At 39.5% G+C, this 19,032-nt stretch overlaps 1 protein-coding gene across 7 annotated transcripts in view; it reads right to left on the minus strand.

Annotated features, from left to right (window-relative positions):
* PTBP2 (polypyrimidine tract binding protein 2) overlaps positions 1-19,032 on the minus strand; it is a 49,358-nt gene that overhangs the window by 16,567 nt on the left and 13,759 nt on the right. For all 7 annotated transcript variants that reach the window (XM_083444952.1, XM_083444954.1, XM_083444953.1 and 4 more), the window contains 2 exons: positions 8,810-8,982; positions 5,215-5,358 (listed from right to left, as the gene is read on the minus strand). In XM_083444952.1, the coding sequence (XP_083301078.1) occupies positions 5,215-5,358; positions 8,810-8,982 (317 nt within the window). The remainder of the gene's footprint in view (positions 1-5,214; positions 5,359-8,809; positions 8,983-19,032) is intronic.

The raw sequence follows: 19,032 nt of genomic DNA on the forward strand, positions 1-19,032 counted from the left end.
TGAGTCATGCAGGTGTAATCCACTGTGATGCCTTGTTACTTTTTATATATTATCTCTAAGTGTACGATCCTGCCTTTATCTGTACAAGGTAAAGATCTTGTACAGGATCCTTGCCATTTGCAGCTTATATATTGAAGGTATCTGTTTTTATTTCTTTAAACTCCCCTTTAGTTTTAAAGATTCACCTGTTAGCCCAGAATAACTGGGTTTAGGCTATGTGATGAACAGACCAGAAGTTTTAACACTGAAAGTCAATATTTATATCAATCTGTTTATATTATCAGATTATATGATTTTTGCAAGTTAGGTGTGAAACATTTTGTTTGATATTTACTTTAAAATGTTACCGTTATTTCAAAGTACTATGTACTAGTTTTCTTCCCTATTCTAAGTCAATAGCCTTTATCCCTTCCAGTTAACACATGGGCTTTGCAGAGGATTTAACCTTAAGTCTTCCCTCTAGTCACTTCTTCAGCTTCAGCCTTCTATGGTTTCAGCCCTGGTGTCCTGAATTCTTTCTCCCTGATGTCACCAGGACCGTTTGCCTCTCAGCCCTGCTCCAGCTGCTGCTTCTCCAAACTCTGAACAAAATCTTAAAGTGGTGTGTCTGCACGTTAATTCTCTTCAACCAAAACCATTTAACCTAGCAAAAGCTACTCTCTGATAATTCAACAGCTCACTGATTTTTAAACCAATGAGTTTGGAAAGTCCACTAAGAACCTATCAGAGCCTGACCTTTCTGATTCCAATATCTGACATAAGAGCAATGGTCTTACACATCAACTGACAAAAAGCTCACGGGACACACACAATCACCTCTTTAGAACTGTACTTGGCTAGCTGTTTCTTGGCATTTTGGCAACTGAAGGCAGCCTGAACACTGTATCTAAGGTCTCAATGAAAAGTACACTGTTATCTACCAACCCAATAAATGTACATATAAATCATTTCACATTTATGCAACTTTTACCATTTCTGCGTATCAACTTTATACTCAACACAGTGACAGAACTCCCGCTGACACAGTGGAGTGAACTTACACTTTTAAAGTCAATCAATTTATTGTATATATCCAAAGACCTTTACAATGTACAGCAGAGGCTAAGAACAATGCTGAAATCATATAACATGACCTATAAAAGGTAAAACATAAAGATTTACAGCATGAGGTTTTAAAATTTGGAAGCATTAACGTATATAGAATGGAGCTTCTTAGCTGCCAGAGCGAACTTGGTACCAGATATGTAATCTGGAGATATTTATCAACTAGGACAGGGGTTGGCAACCTAAGGCTCATGGGCCACAAGTGGCCCATGGACCCCCGCCGCCTGCTTGAGGACCCCTGCCGCCCACTTGGTCAGCTCCCAGGTGCCGCGCTAAACCGGTGTGGAGCAGAGCGGGGACTGTCTTCCGCGATGCTGGCCGGCTTTCCATTGGCTGCAGGAAGCTCCTGCAGCCAATGGGAAGCTGTGCATGCCTCCTCCGCGCCGGAAGGAGTGCCGGAAATAGTGTTTGTGCATGCGTGTGTGCACACTCCGGTCCACCGCGGTGTCTGCGGGACCGTGAACTGGCCAAAGCCATGAAATCTCTGCCGACCCCTGAACTAGGAGCTCAACTGTCACCTCCTGTGGTGATCGGACTGAGAGACAGTCAAGAACAGGTGATTTTTAAAAATCTCTCAACATTGAATATAAGGGGCAAAGCAGATGGTAATGCACAGCATCCTCAACCTGACTACATCCATAAATGCACCTGAGTTCTATGTGGAGTTCCAGGTATCTCCCCTCTAAATACGTTGAGGGCATCTTAGTCCTATGCAGCTGCGGAGAAGTCAGTGTCTCAAGGTAATAGGGCCTTGAGTGGTTGATATTGATTTAGGGGTCACTTTTAAAGTCACTCAGATGTTGACTTAGGTTTTTTTTAGAGTCCTCTGAAGCAAGGTTTAACAAATGTTTATCAAAGAGTTGTATCCAATGTAGCACTAAGTTAGTCACTTAGCAGTATACTTGTTCCTGTAGCAAAATGTTTTGCGTCATTGGAACGTAGTTGTGCAAGAGAATGCATAAGCATACTGCTGGTAAATTTTGGGGAAATAGACTGCTCAAGTTTCCACTAGTGAAACTGTTGCACTGGATTCTATTGTAGTGCAGCCCTAAAACTCCAAAGAGCCCTAAAGCTAATGAATAGAGAATCTTGAATATAACCCAGAAAATCCAGAGAACTATCCATTCTGCATCTGGTAACTATGCTGGTTCTAAGTGCTCACTCACTCAAACAGGGAGCATGCACACACACAAAATCAGAAATGTGTGTGAAGTACTTTCTTAAATAATGAAACTAAAAGTAGTTAATGGCAAAATTAGTAAGTTAAGATCTGAATGAAACTTCTGTCCATGCATACAGCCCTTCACAGCAGGAGCAGACAAACCAGGAAGTCTTACATTAACTAAAGTTTCCCTTTTCAGACAAATCAGGAAACTATGGTTAACATCAGCAAAACCAGGATTGAAGTCCAACTTCAAACCATTTATTCTAAAATTTATTATTACAATTATATCCCACCTTTCCAATAAGAAACCCAATATGGCACATGTGGTTCTCTTCTCTCTCCATTTTATAACCCTGTGAGGTAGGTTAGAGAGAGAGAGAATTGTCTAAGGTCACCCAGTGGATTTCATATGACCGAGTGGGGATTTGACTCCTGGTTTACCAGGACCTATCCCAACACTCTACCCACTCTTACCTTCATTGTCTAGCTTGTTCTGCTGCTGTTAACCAAAATTTAATGGTTTGGCTATAAGGGGAAACTACAGTTAATGAAAGATTTCCTGGTTTGCTCACTCACATGAAGGGGCTGAATGAAAATGCCAAAAGGCTTGTTCATATCTCCGTTTTTTTTCTTCTTAAGATGAAATATGATAATCAGAATGCAGTCACCATTGTTAAAATTGTCCATACTTTTGTCAATACTGGTTTTTTTCTTTTATAAAGCATAGATCCATTTTGCCTGAATGCATCATTATAGAGATGCTACAAAAATGTATATAAATATTCTCATTATTATTATTTGTCACAGCTTAAACAACACACATGCATATTTACGCACACCAGCATAAATAATTTTAAATAAAATATGCCAGAAAGGAATGCCACTCTTATTTTATATTTTACTTCCCATAAAACATCCCAAAGTGGTTTAACAATAAGAACACCAACAATAAAATATACATGTTTTATGATCTAGTGGGCAGAATGTAAATAAAATGGTGTCTTGTTACCACTGAAATCAATGGAACATAACCTTTTTGTTTATGTCTTAAAAACTTTATTTTATGAATATTGTTGTCCTAACACTTACACAAAACCTTTGTGGTAGCAAAATGGATTTATGTTTAAGAAGTCAATAGGAGATCCCTGCCCCCCTCTGGCAATATTATAAAATCGTACTGAAAAAGCTGTGGTTGGCATTATGCCACATTTCATTAAAAGCAAGATAGCTGGATATCACAAGTCTTATTTCCCAATAAATGTGCTTTGGACTGAAAGGAATCTTCCGGAACTCTCACTTTAGCATTGCCATTCGCTCTTTCTCAATCTTAAAAAACCCATTACAATCTACATGGACACTCTTTACATCCTATATAATTGAGAGTCAAGTTGGATACAGTAACAATAATAGGAGTTCCTTCTTTTGTCTACTAATATGCAAACATTTATTTAGTTCAATATGATTGGGTTATATCAGCTACTACAATGGTGACTACAGGGTTATGAATGGGAAACCTATGTGAGGAGGGAACCAATATATACTAAAAAGTGCAGTTTGTTAAAGTACAGTAGACCCTCTAGTTACGTACCGCTCTGGATACGTAACTTCCGGGTTTCTTTGTGCATGCGTAGAAGCACTGTGCACGCCGTGTTGCGTGCACAGAAGCGCTCAATCGTGCCGCGTGCGTATGCAGAAGCGGTGCCTCTGCCTACAGATTTTTCGGGTTGCGGATGGACCCCCAGAACGAATTTACTTCGTATCTGGAGGGTCCACTGTACAAGGAAAGGAGAGCTGATGACACAGTAACACTTTAGGATAAACAATGACATCTGTACTAGTTCACAGTGCTAGTCCATAAAGGCAATGTCCAATGAGTCCAGGGCAGGATGCAGTACTTCTAAAAATTGTGTTGGCCTCCTATTATGGAATAAGTAAGCTCTTCAAATTGCAGCACATTCTCTGGCTGCCACACTTAAAAGTGTCATTCAACCGGATGTTATCAGAACAGAATTCAGCAACCATCAAGAAGACAGTTTGCCCTGCCCCTGTTACGTAAAATTATTTTGTAACTCCAACAGCTCATGAAGGCTTATTGCCAACAGGTCTTACCAGAAAATACACACTTTCTAAGGATTACCACCAGAGGTAACAAGCAAGTTTTTAACACCTATGGAAAACTGGCTAAAAAGTTGATTGGACAATTGTATTTCAAATGAGACATGCCCAGTCTCTAGGCAAGGCTTAACGAAGAGAAGACTAGAACAGAAAGAGTCCTAAAAAGTGTGGCTTGTTATAGCACTGTTAGTATGATCAAGGGGAAAACCACAAGAAACGAACATGAAGATATTACCATTTGACATAGCATGGCTCAGTGCAGCTTTAACATCTTTCATAGGAAATGGGAACATCAAATGCTTAAAAAGATCTTTAAAGTTAGCACCTGTAGGAGCAGTAGTTTCCCTGCTCCAGTAAGAATACAGTCTTGATCTGAAAGAATAGGTTTTAACATCTTTAAGATCAAATGACTATATTCTCAGTTATTTCCTGGAGTGAATATGAATATATTTTGCAGTGACTGCATTATGGGAAGAGTAGATCAAATAAGGTGAGGTTACCAGTGCTATGAAATTTAAATGGATTATTTAAACATACTGGAAATAAGACTGCACATTATCCACATAAGAAGGAAACAAGTTCCTTTTATAGGTGAACTCGAGCTCTTGAGCCAAAATTAATGTCTAAGATGACTTGAGGGAAAAATATTTAGGAAGCTTAACTGTTTAACACTATTAGGCATTTGCACTATTTGCCTTTACCATAAAATAATACCAAATGCAAATCTCCTATGTTAATCAGAAGGGGGGGAGGGGACTGATGATGGGGTGTTCACACACAGGGAATCAATAAAACATTAACAACTGTAATCTTGAGAATGGACAAGTTACCTGATTCAGTGTATTGTCGGTCTTTAACTCTTTATGGTTTGAATACTGGATATAAATGGGCTGATTACGAAGGTGAGGTGTCACAGCAGAGTAATAATTGACCATAGTGATCGCAGCTTCTTCTGTTGCCAATTCCAAAAAAGCCTATGAAAATATTAAAAATGGTTTTGTAGTATTTGCAGCATACATAACTATATCCTGTTTCTGAATTTGCCAGGCTCTTTCATGACGAGACATTTCAAACACTTGCCAAAATCATTCAGAATCCATTACACATTACAGATCCATAGATCTTACTAAGCAAGGACTAGGTCAGAATGTGCCCCAACTGTCCACAAAATGCTACAGGTTCCCTCGAGGGCAAAAGCAGCCACAGCTCTGATGTCTGTTTATAGAAATGAGCATGTGTAATTTTTTCAGACATACCCACTTGAAGCAAACTTGGAGATATTTACAATCTGACAGTTAAGGTTGCCAACTTGCTCTTATCCATGGGTTGTTGACAACCAAAACATGGCAAACTGTTTAAAAAAGAAAATGGCAGAGGAGAATCCCAAGAGCAATTTTCAGAAAGAACAGCACTTTTATGTGGGTTCTCCTCTCCAAAACACAGATAACAGGAGGACCAGTACCAGCCTGGCTGAAGGGAGAAGCATAGAGGTCTGAACAAGCAGCAGCGCTCCAAGCTCCATAACCTTAAAAAGCAAGTGACTTGTTACACCTATCAGCAGATCACTGTGGCTATTTGAAGTTTGACAAAACTGATCCTAAATGAAAGGGAGCACTGCTCCAATTTCTGCGAGAAATATGCAGGCTCCAGCAATATGTTGAAAGACATGGCGGCCAATTACCTTCCCCCAACCCAATAGAAAGTATTCATTTTTCCACAGGTTTCAAATTGGTAGATGACTATTTAAAATCCTTCATATAAAAACCTCCAGTAAACTGTGTCTGTTTACTGGAGGGAATTGGGCAAAGGATATTTTCAACAGACAGCATCCAATACTGTAGGAGAATGGATCTGGATTAATATCCCTTTACCACAGGTTATTAAAGGCATGCATGATCTCCTGACTTGGCTGTTAGAACTCCTGACCAAGAAGTCAAAAGTTTATAATGTGCCTGTCAGAAACGGCTTATAGCAGGGAGGGGCTGACTCCTGGTCTGGGGACCGGATCCAGGCCCCCCAAAACAGTTTTTGAGCCTCCCAAGATCATGCTGATTTTGACTGCAAAAAAAGAAAAGAAGATACAGTGCTGGGCTGGATGGGAAGTTTAAATCTGCCCATCAGTTCAATCATTTGGTGAGTTGGGAAGGGATAAGAATCACCTTCCTTAGGTAATCTGCACAAATAATGAGAGAGCTTTTAGTGGCCTTTGCAGAAGCTATTATGGTGAAGAAAACAAATGTTTCCTTTGGATCATGTACTAATATTGGGTATATTTGGGGAAAGAATATGAAGGACTATTCTATTCGCCTAAAATGAGTCTTCAGGCTGGTTAAAGAGTTAAGTGCTCTTTCATTGCATCCTCTAATAACTATGTAAAAACACTATTCAGCTGAAAGCATTCCTCAGGCTTCTTGCTCAAGAACATCCTCAATAATCTTGCTCAACAAGATACATCCCATCTCATAGTTCCCAGAGTCTATTGTTTCCTGCAAACTCATGTACATAATTTTCGATTAAGTAGCAAAACAATATGGATAGTTGTCTCATCCTCATTCTCCAAGTTTAGCCCTTTGAACAAATAGCAGTCCCTTTCAGAAGGAGTAAACTCAAAGAGTGTAACATGACAATCCAAAGCCCGGGTGCAAGGCATGACGGCCACCACCACATCCACAGCCCCTTGGTCACACTGGCCAGGGTGGAAGGTAGGAGTGGATAGGAAAACCACCACATCAGCACTCAAGGCTAGATCAAGGTTGATGGTGTCAAGGGATGGCAGTGGGGCCAGCTTGGGATACAGCAGTCTTGAGCTGGTTCAGTCCCTCCCACTTCTTGCACTTCTACCCGCATCTTTGGCAGGCAGAACAGGGAGCTCCACACTGGCATTGCGACACTGGTGCCACTCCACAGGCAGAATCTTGCAGGGCTGGAATACAGCCTAAGTGGGACTTATTTCTGAATGTTTAGAATTAGGCTGTGTTAAGGAGGCAGAAGAAGCTCCTCAAAGGTTTTCATCTTCTTAAGTCTTTATTATCATAGCAGAACTATAACCTTTTTTATATCAGATTTGGTAAAGTGCTATCAGAATTTACAGTCTGAAAAAAATTAGGTTTCTTCAAATGAAATATTTTTAGATAAGATTAGTTTTCAGACACCAAAACATAATTTTTTCACAAAACACATTGAAAGACACACATTTTTTTTAAAACAAAAACAAAAAACAGAAGTATAAGATGATAACTGAAGAGATGCTGCATTAACCAGTATTAGAAAGAAAAGCAACCATCAAGCCATATTTAAGAACCTGATATGCTAAACAAAAGAGCAGCTTGGCTCTGATTGCTGAGAATTTGAAGTGCTGCTCTCCCTCCTACTATTTAGGTACAAGAAAATGGAGGCAGGGCAAGGAAGAACTGGTATTTACTTATCTGCCCCTTAATGATTGCCTTATTTTAAAGTTGGCAGGAGCAGAGAAAATGAATGAGTTACAGAAAAAAAGACTTCTCAAGAGTGTTAGCTTGTATCTCCATCAGAACTCTGAGTCTTCAGAATTCTCAGCAAACAGGCAGCTCTCACATTGGGGAGTGTAGCATCAGTTAGGCTCTTCACGATGAGTTTCATTCAGCTCAATATGGATTGGGCTCAATCAAATAGGGATATGATTGAGCCACAGCACAGGCCACTGCTGCTGTCCCTCAATGAATTGATGCTCATAAGGTGGTGACAGTAGCAGAGAACTTAAACTTAAGGCCTGTTCATTACTGTATCTGCAGAAACATCTATTGATGCCACAAAACGTGGGAAAGGTAGCTCCCAGGGCCAGAAGACCACTGTACTGGTAGTCCCCCCACTCTAACAAGAGAAGGCTTGGGAAAGGTGAAACTGGTAGTGAGGGGCATGGTCATACAAAAACAAGCCCTTTCTTGGTAGGCCTGAATGGGCCGGTGCACAGCTTGGAAAATGAGACTTGGGGGCAGGGGGAGGAGACGCATTTGAGTCCACCATTTTGAAATCTACCACCATAATCAATTTCAAGGGGAGATTACAATGTGCATAATTGTCTCCCACTGAAATCAGCATGAGCTACATGTAGTTACCTTTAACTGAATTGTGCTTAGGACCCAAACCTATGTACTGCAACACAACAGCAGAATATAGGATCAAGTGAATAAAGGCAAATGTCCAACCAATGGGTACTGATGCTTAAAATCTGGCCTTTTATCTCTCTCTTGTAGATGGCGTGTGTGTGTTTGTGTCCATGAACACTGAATTCTGCACTTATTAACTTGAAATATTTCTCCAAGCCTGGCTAGTAGAGTAGGCTCCGTTGCTGGGATATGGCCTCAACTTAAGGCAGACAGAGTATTTAGACTGATTGGTGGGTAGATGTTTTCTATACTAAAATAGTAAGACAAAATTAGAAAGTACCTGGTTCTTTCCTTTCAGCATGAGAATGTTGGTTACCTTACCAAAAGGTAAGCCTAAAGCAATAACTTCTGTTTCTGTCACTTCCCCTGGTAATTTCCTGATATGAAGAACACGAGAAGGAGCCCCATCCATTTTATCTTCACCTTTGAATTTCTTGTTGTCGTTACCATTGGCTGAAAGACATTTTTTTATAATTCATTTCATATCTGAAATCTACCCTATTTATTATAAACTCATCAAGAAAAATACAATTTGTGCATGCATACAGTTTCCAAATCAGTATGTGAAATGAGTATTTTTTTTCTTTCAACCAACATTTTAAAAAGATTAACTGAAGTAAAATGCAGCTGCTAATGTGCTTCCTCACAAAGCCCTGCAATATTTGGCAAATCAACTTACCATGGATTTTTCCTGCAACCATTACATAATTAATTGCCTGAAGCACTGAGAAGCAATGATAACTGTACAATAACTGATAACCATTTCAGGTTATCCTAAACTATGTGCTAGGAAATACTAATGTGCCATGGGATAACTGGTAGTACACCTTAAAAAATAAATAAAAGCATTGGTGAGCCCAAAAGGCAATAATTCAGCAAGAAAGGAGCCTCCTCACTGTATTTCTGCATGGCTGACTGCTCTAGTCTTGGTTTTCTTTGAATTAACCTTCACTGCTCCATGGGGTAAGTAGTCCAGCTCCATCACAGTTATGGTGGGATCTGCATCATCACAGTGCAATCACAGATAATTACCTATCCTTGAAAGTAGTTCATGGGGTCTTTATATGTTACTGGTGTGGCTTGGCCTTTTTCCAGTCAGGAACCACACAAAAAGGAATTATGAGGGCAGACAATTCTCATTAAACCAAGAAACTTGCCTGGGCTTTGAATGTGATATCTACGTTCAATTTTAATTGAGGTTTAAAAACAAAGTGCTTTAGCTCTCAGATGTTTCAGAAAAAAATGTGTTAATTCATCCTAAGTAGTCAAGCAACATGGACAACCACTGTGAAGACCCTATTTCTTTCCAAACAGACATAATACATTGCCTCCACCTTTTGTTTTCTGTTAGATAGAACAGTATGCCAAAAGTTTAAGAATCCTTAAATGATACTAAAAATACTATTCAAAATTCAGGCTGCTATCGTAATGTGCTACTCAACATGAGATGGTTGATTTATGTTGTGAGCAAGGGATGTGATCACAATTAGCACAGAGAAAAAAAGCAGATATTAATAGCTACTAGAAGGTGAAATCAATTACTTGTGGAGGGGGGTGGAACTGGCAATTGAGAAAAAGGCAATTAGATTAGAAACAACGAAGAATGCACCGGTGAAACAGAGAATGGTTATCATAATGTAGAGAATAGTTAACAATGTAAATGTTCTCTTATTTCCTACATTTAATAGAAATAATGTATTAAAATCGAAGGGAAGAAGCAATACTACTGTCCCACAAAACCTAGCAGAGTGGCTATTATCAGGTTTTAAATTTGATTACTCATTACAATTAATTACCTGAAGCACTCAAAGGGGGATTAGACAAATTCATGGAAGATAAGGCTGTTAGTAGCTACTAGCCATGATGGCTATGTGCTACCTTCTGGATCACAGGCAGTATATCTCCAACTCTACCTACCAGTGACTGCATTAGATAAGCATTTGGTCGCATGCCCAACATATACATAGAAACGATTAATTGCAAAAAATACTTCCTTTGAAGGAATGTACTTGTGACAATAGTTACAGCAGAATCCTATAATTCTTTTACTCATAAGGCAAGTGTGCATAGGACTGCAGTCTTAGTGATCTACACTAAACTGCAGTTTCTTTCTCACCTCTTCCTACCCCAAGTTAACCCAACACAAATGCAAGGAGGGGCATATTCATATTGTGAATGCCACTCAAAAAGGTTGCTGCTTATACAATTAGCCTTTTCTTTCTCCTAAGAGCAAGGATGGGGAACCACTTTACAGGCAGGCCAGATCAAAAAGTGGCCACTTGTCTTTTAGCAGGTGGGTGGCTCTGTCAATCACCTTACGTCATAAGGTGTTGGGGGATTCTGAGTCCGCTTGAAAGCAGCAGGCTTTGTATACCATGTTGAATTTAAACAGGGCCAGATGCAAAGAAACAATTGGAAGAACACTTGGGAGCTCCTAAGCAGAGCCAATCTAAGCAGGACTTGCACTGGGCACTGAATCTGCTTCCATGTAACTAGTTTAACTGTAAACATAGAATGATTGCCAGTTAAGAAAATAGAAAAAGAGGGAGTTGTAAAGAGAACAGATCACTAAAAGAGTAGTAACTTCCACTGCAGCCTTTTAGGGCACTATATATAAAAAAGAGTTGTTTCTGGTTTTTCTACAGACAAGGGGGCAGCAAAGCTGGTAACTTAAGCAAGCAGCATTAGTGAATTGGTGGTTAACACTCCCCCTTCATGCTGGTTTTGTGATTCCACCAGTCTACACACTCACAACTCTACCATATATTCCCCATGGATGGAAAACTATCAATCACCCACTTTGTGCCTCCCCCTTCCCCAGCACAGGTGCTATAATAAACATTACAGACCTTACTTCAACTGCATTTTCTTAGAAAATGATCATTGCAAGTGGATAACACTGGACTACACACCAGGGGTGTAATAATAATAATAATTTATTTATACCCCACCCATCTGGCTGGGTTTCCCCAGCCACTCTGGGCAGCTTCCAACAGAATATTAAAATACAATACTCCTTCAAACATTAAAAGCTTCCCTAAACAGGGCTGCCTTCAGGTGTCTTCTAAAAGTGTGGTAGTTGTTTTTCTCTTTGACATCTGGTGGGAGGGCGTTCCACAGGGCGGGTGCCACTACCGAGAAGGCCCTCTGCCTGGTTCCCCGTAACCTCACTTTTCGCAGTGAGGGAACCGCCAGAAGGCCCTCGGCACTGGACCTCAATGTCCGGGCAGAACAATGGGGTGGAGATGCTCCTTCAGGTATACTGGACCGGGGCTGTTTAGGGCTTTAAAGGTCAGCACCAACACTTTGAATTGTGCTCGGAAACGTAAGACACTATCCACTTTCAGTATCCTCTCAGACTTACCTCCTAGCAATATGGGTATAACGTTTGACACAAAACAAATGGGTTAGAATAGCACCTGCAAATTTTGCCTCCTATCTTGGTTTTTGTGAACCACCCTGAGATCTACGGATGAAGGCCAGTATACATATTAAATAAATAAATAAATAAATAATAGATAGATAGATAGATAGGCCAGAGGCTTCCATTCTGTTAAATGAAAGCTGCTAAAAACACCCTACTGATGTGTTTTTAGTTTATTGCTGGATCTAATTTTTTGAAGCTTTTAATTGTTTTACTAAATATTTTATTGTTTTACTCTTTTTGTAAACTGCTTTGGGGTTTTGTTTTGTTTTTACAGTCAAGCAGTAAATAATTTTATGAAATAAAAAAACACTCAGGAGGTACGTACAAACTGTAAGGGGGGAATGAGCAATTATCGGTTTTCTTTTCCACCTCTGCTCATGAGCTTGCTAGAATTTTATGCTTGCTGTTTTGGTATAAGCATGCACTCAGTCAACCTATATTTTAAGAAGAAAAGTTCAACCAGTTTCATTGTTTTATTTTTGCTATTTGGGCATACCTAATTACTACACACTGCTTTAAAGACCAAAGCAGACGTAGAAAACTTTATTGAGCCATATTTGTTTTAGTTCCAAAAGTCCATAGTTGGGGTGGAGGGAGTGGTCTCTCAGGAGAGTTACCCAAGGCAGGGAAAACTCAATAATCACATATAAGGAGGTTAATTGCAAGTTTTGTCGCAGCAAGATTACTAAGTTCTCATCAACAGTGAGTAAACAGGACATCCTACTTATTGAAATCTACCAAAGATTAGGAAGAATGCAGGCACAACTAAAAATAAGCAAACCTGAACTAACTGAGAAATATAGGCTTCAACTTGGCGAAGTTAAATACTCAGAAACTGCAACTCAGATAAGAGCTGAAACCCAAGGAGAAAGACAGACACACAAGACCAAGTTGCTGATCCATAACTGCTACAGTTTGTACAAGAGCATGTGCAGGAGGAACAGAAGCCCAACTTAAAAAGAGATACTGTGCCTGCAAAAGGTCCTGTTCACTCAAAAAAAGTTTTTTGAGTTTTTGTTTGTTTGTTTTGCCTGCCAATGCAACATTTGAAAAGCATATAGTCATAAATAACCAAAGTTGTTACTCATTGATGGAAGTAGATACGGGCATGATTTGCCGTATTTTTCGCTCTATAAGACGCACCAGACCACAAGACGCACCTAGTTTTTGAAGGAGGAAGACAAGAAAAAAAATATTCCAAATCTCAGAAGCCAGAACAGCAAGAGGAATCGCTGTGCAGTGAAAGCAGCAATCCCTCTTGCTGTTCTGGCTTCTGAGATAGCTGAACAGCCTGCATTTGCCCAATAAGATGCACACACATTCCCCCTTACTTTTTAGGAGGGAAAAAGTGAGTCTTATAGAGCAAAAAATACGGTAATTCTTCCACAGTCCTGCTTCCTTTTCACTCATAAAAGCAATCTAGTTCAGCACAGCCTGTCTGAAAACTTTGCTGTCATGGGTGGCTTCTGTATATTGCAAGAGGCTGACCTTACTGGACAGTATACTATGTACAACTCAGTTTACTTGATTTTCCTCTACCAATTCAAATACCAGGGAGATATGGAAAGCCAAACTCTGTACTTCAGGGTAAAATTTATTTATTGTAAAGTTACTACTCAAAGCCTATGATAGAATATTCTAGCTAAGTGGAAGCCAATTATTTATACTCATTTTCAATAAATGATTCCCAAAATTATATTTATGAAATGCTAATTTAGTATGTTAAAAACAGCCATGTATCAGCATTGGTAAACTTTTACTTCAGTTGAACCCTATACTCATCAATGTAGTAAGTGGTAAGGTCATTCAATAACCGGACTATAAAGATAAAGAAACCACCTTGCAAAATGGAGTGATAATTGAAGAGTATTCACTTGCTAAAGAACAACTAAAGAATGTAACTTGAAATCTATACAGTTTTCTGACCTATTTAGTTAGAATAGACTTTTGCAATGACACACATTTTAAGCTATGTTTAGCTTCTTCTTAAAAGATTAGAAAGCTGCATTCTTGATGGAAAAACAGTAATGATTGTCCTATATCACATTTTAATTCCTTGTACATTTTTATTCGATTTTATAAATAATATACACAATCATACTTTTTATCTAATTAGCAACTGTGTCATCCACAAATATTGTAAGAATTATTTCTACCCCTTCATCTAAGTCACTGACTGATGAAAAATGTTGAAAGTGGGTAGGACAAAGCCCTACAGAAGAACCCCCCCCCCCCAAACCTCCCTCCAGTTTGACAAGGAGCCACTGATGAGCAGTAACTATGGTTTTCAAACCAGCTGTGAATCCTTCCAACAATACTATTACCTAGCCCACATTTAACAAAATTATCAAGGGGTACTCTGTCAGACACTTTGCTGAAATCAAGATAGATTACGCCCATAGCATTCCCACCATCCATTAACCTGATTTTAAAGAGTGATAAGATTAGTCTAACAAGATTTATTCTTGACAAATGCTGGGTTCTACTAAGCACTTTCAAACTGATTCCCTTCTTCTCTGTTCTAGTATCTTCCATGGTATCAGTCAGAAGACATCAGTTGAAATACCCTCTTATACTACTAAATCTGCTTCCATGAAACACTTGTAAAATGTTTCAGGAAACGATAATTTACATCACCATGTTTGTTTGACTGTCCATGGAAAACTCCAACCACAATTTTATTTTTTCCATCCATTTATTTTGACCCAGATGGTATATCTGGGTCTACAAGGCTACCATGGTCACTCTCATGAATTCTGTGCAGATATGAGCATCTTTGACATATAATGCTACTCTCTTTCTGTTGCACCTATTCTTTTTTGAAAAATTTGTAACTTTCAATTATTACATTCAAATCACATGAGTTTCCCCACCAAGTCTGTTATACCCAGCATATTGTATTTATCTTCCTGTATTTGGAGTTCAAACTCATTTATTTTCAATATGCTGCATATTAGTGTATAGTCACTGAAAGCCTTGAAAATTCTGCTCCAATCTCTCTCCTGAGATTTTAGAGTTTGCTAGTCAGCCACACAATTCCCTGTTCTCCTACAGCACACAGATCCCTATCTTCAATGCTTACCTTTTGAACTTACCTATCTCCAACTGCTACAGAATTTAGTTCAAAGCTCCTGATCAGGTTCATATTTTTCTTTTGCCAGACATTTTTTTCCAGTCCTAGTAAGTTGCAGCCCATCTCCTTCCAGTAGTCCTTCTTAAGGAAGCCTGCACCAGTCCCAGAAACAGAACTTCTCCCATCAACTCTAATAACTTCAGGTATTATTCTCTCTCTTCATAACCCTCCACATTTTATAAGCAGAAATGGCATGACCACTACTTAAGCTCCAAAGTCCTTCACTTTCATCCCCAGAGCTTCATACATACATATGATAGTCATAGTTGTGCTAGGCAGTACTGTTTGATCTCACATGGTGTGCAAGAAGGAACAATCAGCAGTTTTGGTAAGTCTGACAAACCTGTCCATCACTTCCTGAATTCACACAATGGGAAGGCAGCTTATGTCACAAGTTAACAGGTCTGGTACATTCACAAGCCATTCTGTACCTCTCAGTAGGGAGTCTTCAACCACCACCACAACACTTCTCTTCCTTTTCTGCAGGCTATGACTGTCACCTTTGTTTTTGAAGCACTGAAGAGTCTTCCTTCCCACCAAGAATATCTTTCTGTAGCTATCCAACAAGATGTTCAGAGCTGTTCTTGTTGAATTAATACTGAAAGTTCTTTCTTAGCTCTATTGTTCAAACTGTCTTCTGATTCTCCTGCTCCTAACAGGTGGTCTTTCTTGCGGTTTCTTCGCAACTCCTGTTGTCATCTTCTACTCTGATACTCTTTCTGCTTTTGTCTTTGCTACAAAGCTTCCTATTTCCTGCTCAAGATCTCCTTCTATTCTCCAATGAGGTATGGAAGTATGGAAATTTGCTCCTGTTATCCTCTTTTCATCCCTTCCAACAGAGCAACAGGGTTATACGTGCAGCTGGTGTGGTAAATGGTGCTTTCAGGCAAGAAACTCACATTGCAGGCCACCACCGTTAGAGTCCTTGCTGTTCATTTTCTTGGCTCTGGTGCATGTTCTAACACCCACCTCCACTGATGAAGCAACCTTCCTTCATCAATCGTTTATTGCTTGAAAGTTACCAGGGTTCCTGTGGTGAGCTGCTTAGGAGAGAATGCTAATAAAATGAGTGGCTCCATTTAGCATGTGGTGATCCCTGGCATCATCAGCAAAGGGTGCTGGGAAAGCCTGCAGAGCAACTGTTACCTTATCAGACACCAGACCTCTCATGGCAAAGGGTGAATCCAGTGTTGCTTCAGAGGTTACAAGACTGCAGTAGGCCTCACAGTGCACAGCAGAAAGACTTATGTGTTAGTGTGGAATTTCTTGATAACATTTTCACTCTCACTTTTACAAAAGGTTAAACAAATCTGTGCCTTACTAGAAAATCAAAAGTAGGACCACATAGAGAGTCTGTTCTAAGTAACTCTAGGATCTTAACTTATTCATGATGCTGAGGAACTTTAGAGAAATGCAGGAAGCTTTTCTTTCAATTTAAGGAATCTGAATATGCAAATATTTAAACTCATATCACATGTAACAAAGTCCATTATTGGAAGTGTCAATATTGTTTCTCATCCAAACAGGAACAGCAACTTTCAAGATTACAAATATACTAGAAGCAAGTCAACCACATCAAACCCTATACTTTCATTATACTTCATATATGACCATTTAAGTCGGTGATAGCCAACATGGTGCCTCCAAATGTTGCTAGACTACAACTCCCATCATATCTGACCACTGCCAGAACTAACTGGGTTAACTGTGTTTTAAATAACATTGCTGTATATCAACAGCATCATGTTGGATACTCCTGATTTAAGAGCAGAAACTAAGTGCTTACCTAGCGGTAAAATCTTTAAATCACTGTAAACAAAGCCTGGCATAATTTTTAAGATGGCTATGTGCCAACAGGAGGTTTAAGAGCTAGTAATAGAAAATAGTAGCCTGGCATATGTGACCAAAATATCAAGCATGAATGCAAAGGAGTGGGGGTTCTTTTTAGGCCCCTTTTGGGGCTGGGGGAAGGTCTCCTCCAGAGTAGCATCTGACATATAAGAAGATGCAATATATGTATATATATTGCATCTTTATATATATATACATACATATATATATATATATATATATATATGTGTGTGTGTGTGTGAGCTACTCCTTTTGGGCATTAACACAGGACTCTTCTTTCAAATTAGTGCTGCACTAAATACTAACACTTAGATTTTAATGTCAAAAACCTTTGAAAGATGCAAAATCTTCTCCACAACAAAATGCAAAAATCTTCTCCACACCAAAATGCAAAAATCTTCTCCAGACCAGATGCAAAATCTTCTCTGCCTTTTATTATTATTATGTTGTAGAGATATTACGCTGCTGCTACATCATTTGGGAAAAAATAACTCTTCTTCACCAAAAAATAGGAATCAAGTGCTGAATGTGATAAAGCCAAAGGCGATTGGCTATGTTACTGAGAACAAATGAAGCAGTATTTTGACTTCAGTTTGGATGTCCATGAAGAGGGGCAAAGAACTTCCCAGCTGTCAAGGCAATCTACATTTTCAGCAAAAAGTTTGCTTCCTATCTTGATAGACTGAAGAAATACTTCTCTCACACAACAAACATGTTTTTTATACCCTTTTACCCCTCACTTCATCCCAAAAAAGTCACCCAAGGAACAGCTCGTGGAGGGGTTCATGAAAATATTACCAAAATTATTTCCCTTGCCCTTCCATTTCAACTTGGAGCTAATTTCAATACTTAAGGTAAAGGTAATTTTAAATATATTGCTACATCATTAATTTTGATCCCCGCTTAGAATCTTATAAACAAGAAATGTGTTTACAGTGCTCCATAATTAACATTTACATAACTCAAGTTTATAATTAGCAACTTACCTAGCAATTAAAAATTGCCTCCAGGCTACTGCACAAGTCTCCACTGATGCAGGGATATAGCTACATGGCTCTCCCACTCTAATTCTATTTTAATATATTTATATACGATTTCAAAACATATTACCCACTCTTCAGCCATACCTCCCAGAGTGGCTAAATAAATAAAATACAATAAAATCTGATAAACCCAAATCTGATGGACAGTTAAAAGTCCAGCATAAAAAGAACACATTAATTACGGTATATTCCGGCGTATAAGAAGACTTTCTAACCCCGGAAAAGAGGTTAAAAAGTCGAGGGTCGTCTTATACGTCAGGTATGGCTTCCTCCCGGCGTGGAGCCCACCACTGCATTGGAAGCTGCTAAAGCTGCTGCAGCAGCAGCAGTGGGTGGCGCGTTCTGGCTTAGCATCGCTGGGCAGCTTCCTCCCGGCGCAGAGCCCGCCGCCCACTGTCACTGCCCAGCGAAGCATATAAGACTGCCAATTGGGGGGGGGGGTCGTCTTATACGCCCAGTACGCATATATATATATATATATATATATATACACACACACACACACACACACACACATACCCATCCCAGTCACTCTGGCAGACACCCCCTTCAGACCTATCTGCAAAGCTGACGCCAGTATTCAAGGGTAACTATTCACAATAAGTTCTATTATGCACTTAATACAGGGGTCAGCAACCAGTGTTGTTAGCCGCCCTGAGCCCGGCTTCAGCTGGGGAGGGCGGGATATAAATAAAATTTATTATTATTATTATTTTCAGCCGTGGGCCAGTCCACTGTCCCTCAGACCACATGGTGGGCCGGACTATATTTTGGGGGGGAAATGAACTAATTCCTATGCCCCACAAATAACCCGGAGATGCATTTTAAATAAAAGCACACATTCAACTCATGTAAAAACACCCGGTGCGCCCCACAAATAACCGAGAGATGCATTTTAAATAAAAGGACACATTCTACTCATGTAAAAACACGCTGATTCCTGGACCGTCCACGGGCCGCATTTAGAAGGCGATTGGGCCACATCTGGCCCACAGGTTGCCTACCCCTGACTTAATACATTCTTAAGCATTGTACAATGATCAGGACAG

Source organism: Podarcis tiliguerta (assembly GCF_965153285.1).
Source record: "Podarcis tiliguerta genome assembly, chromosome: 6".
NCBI classification, from domain to species: domain Eukaryota; kingdom Metazoa; phylum Chordata; class Lepidosauria; order Squamata; family Lacertidae; genus Podarcis; species Podarcis tiliguerta.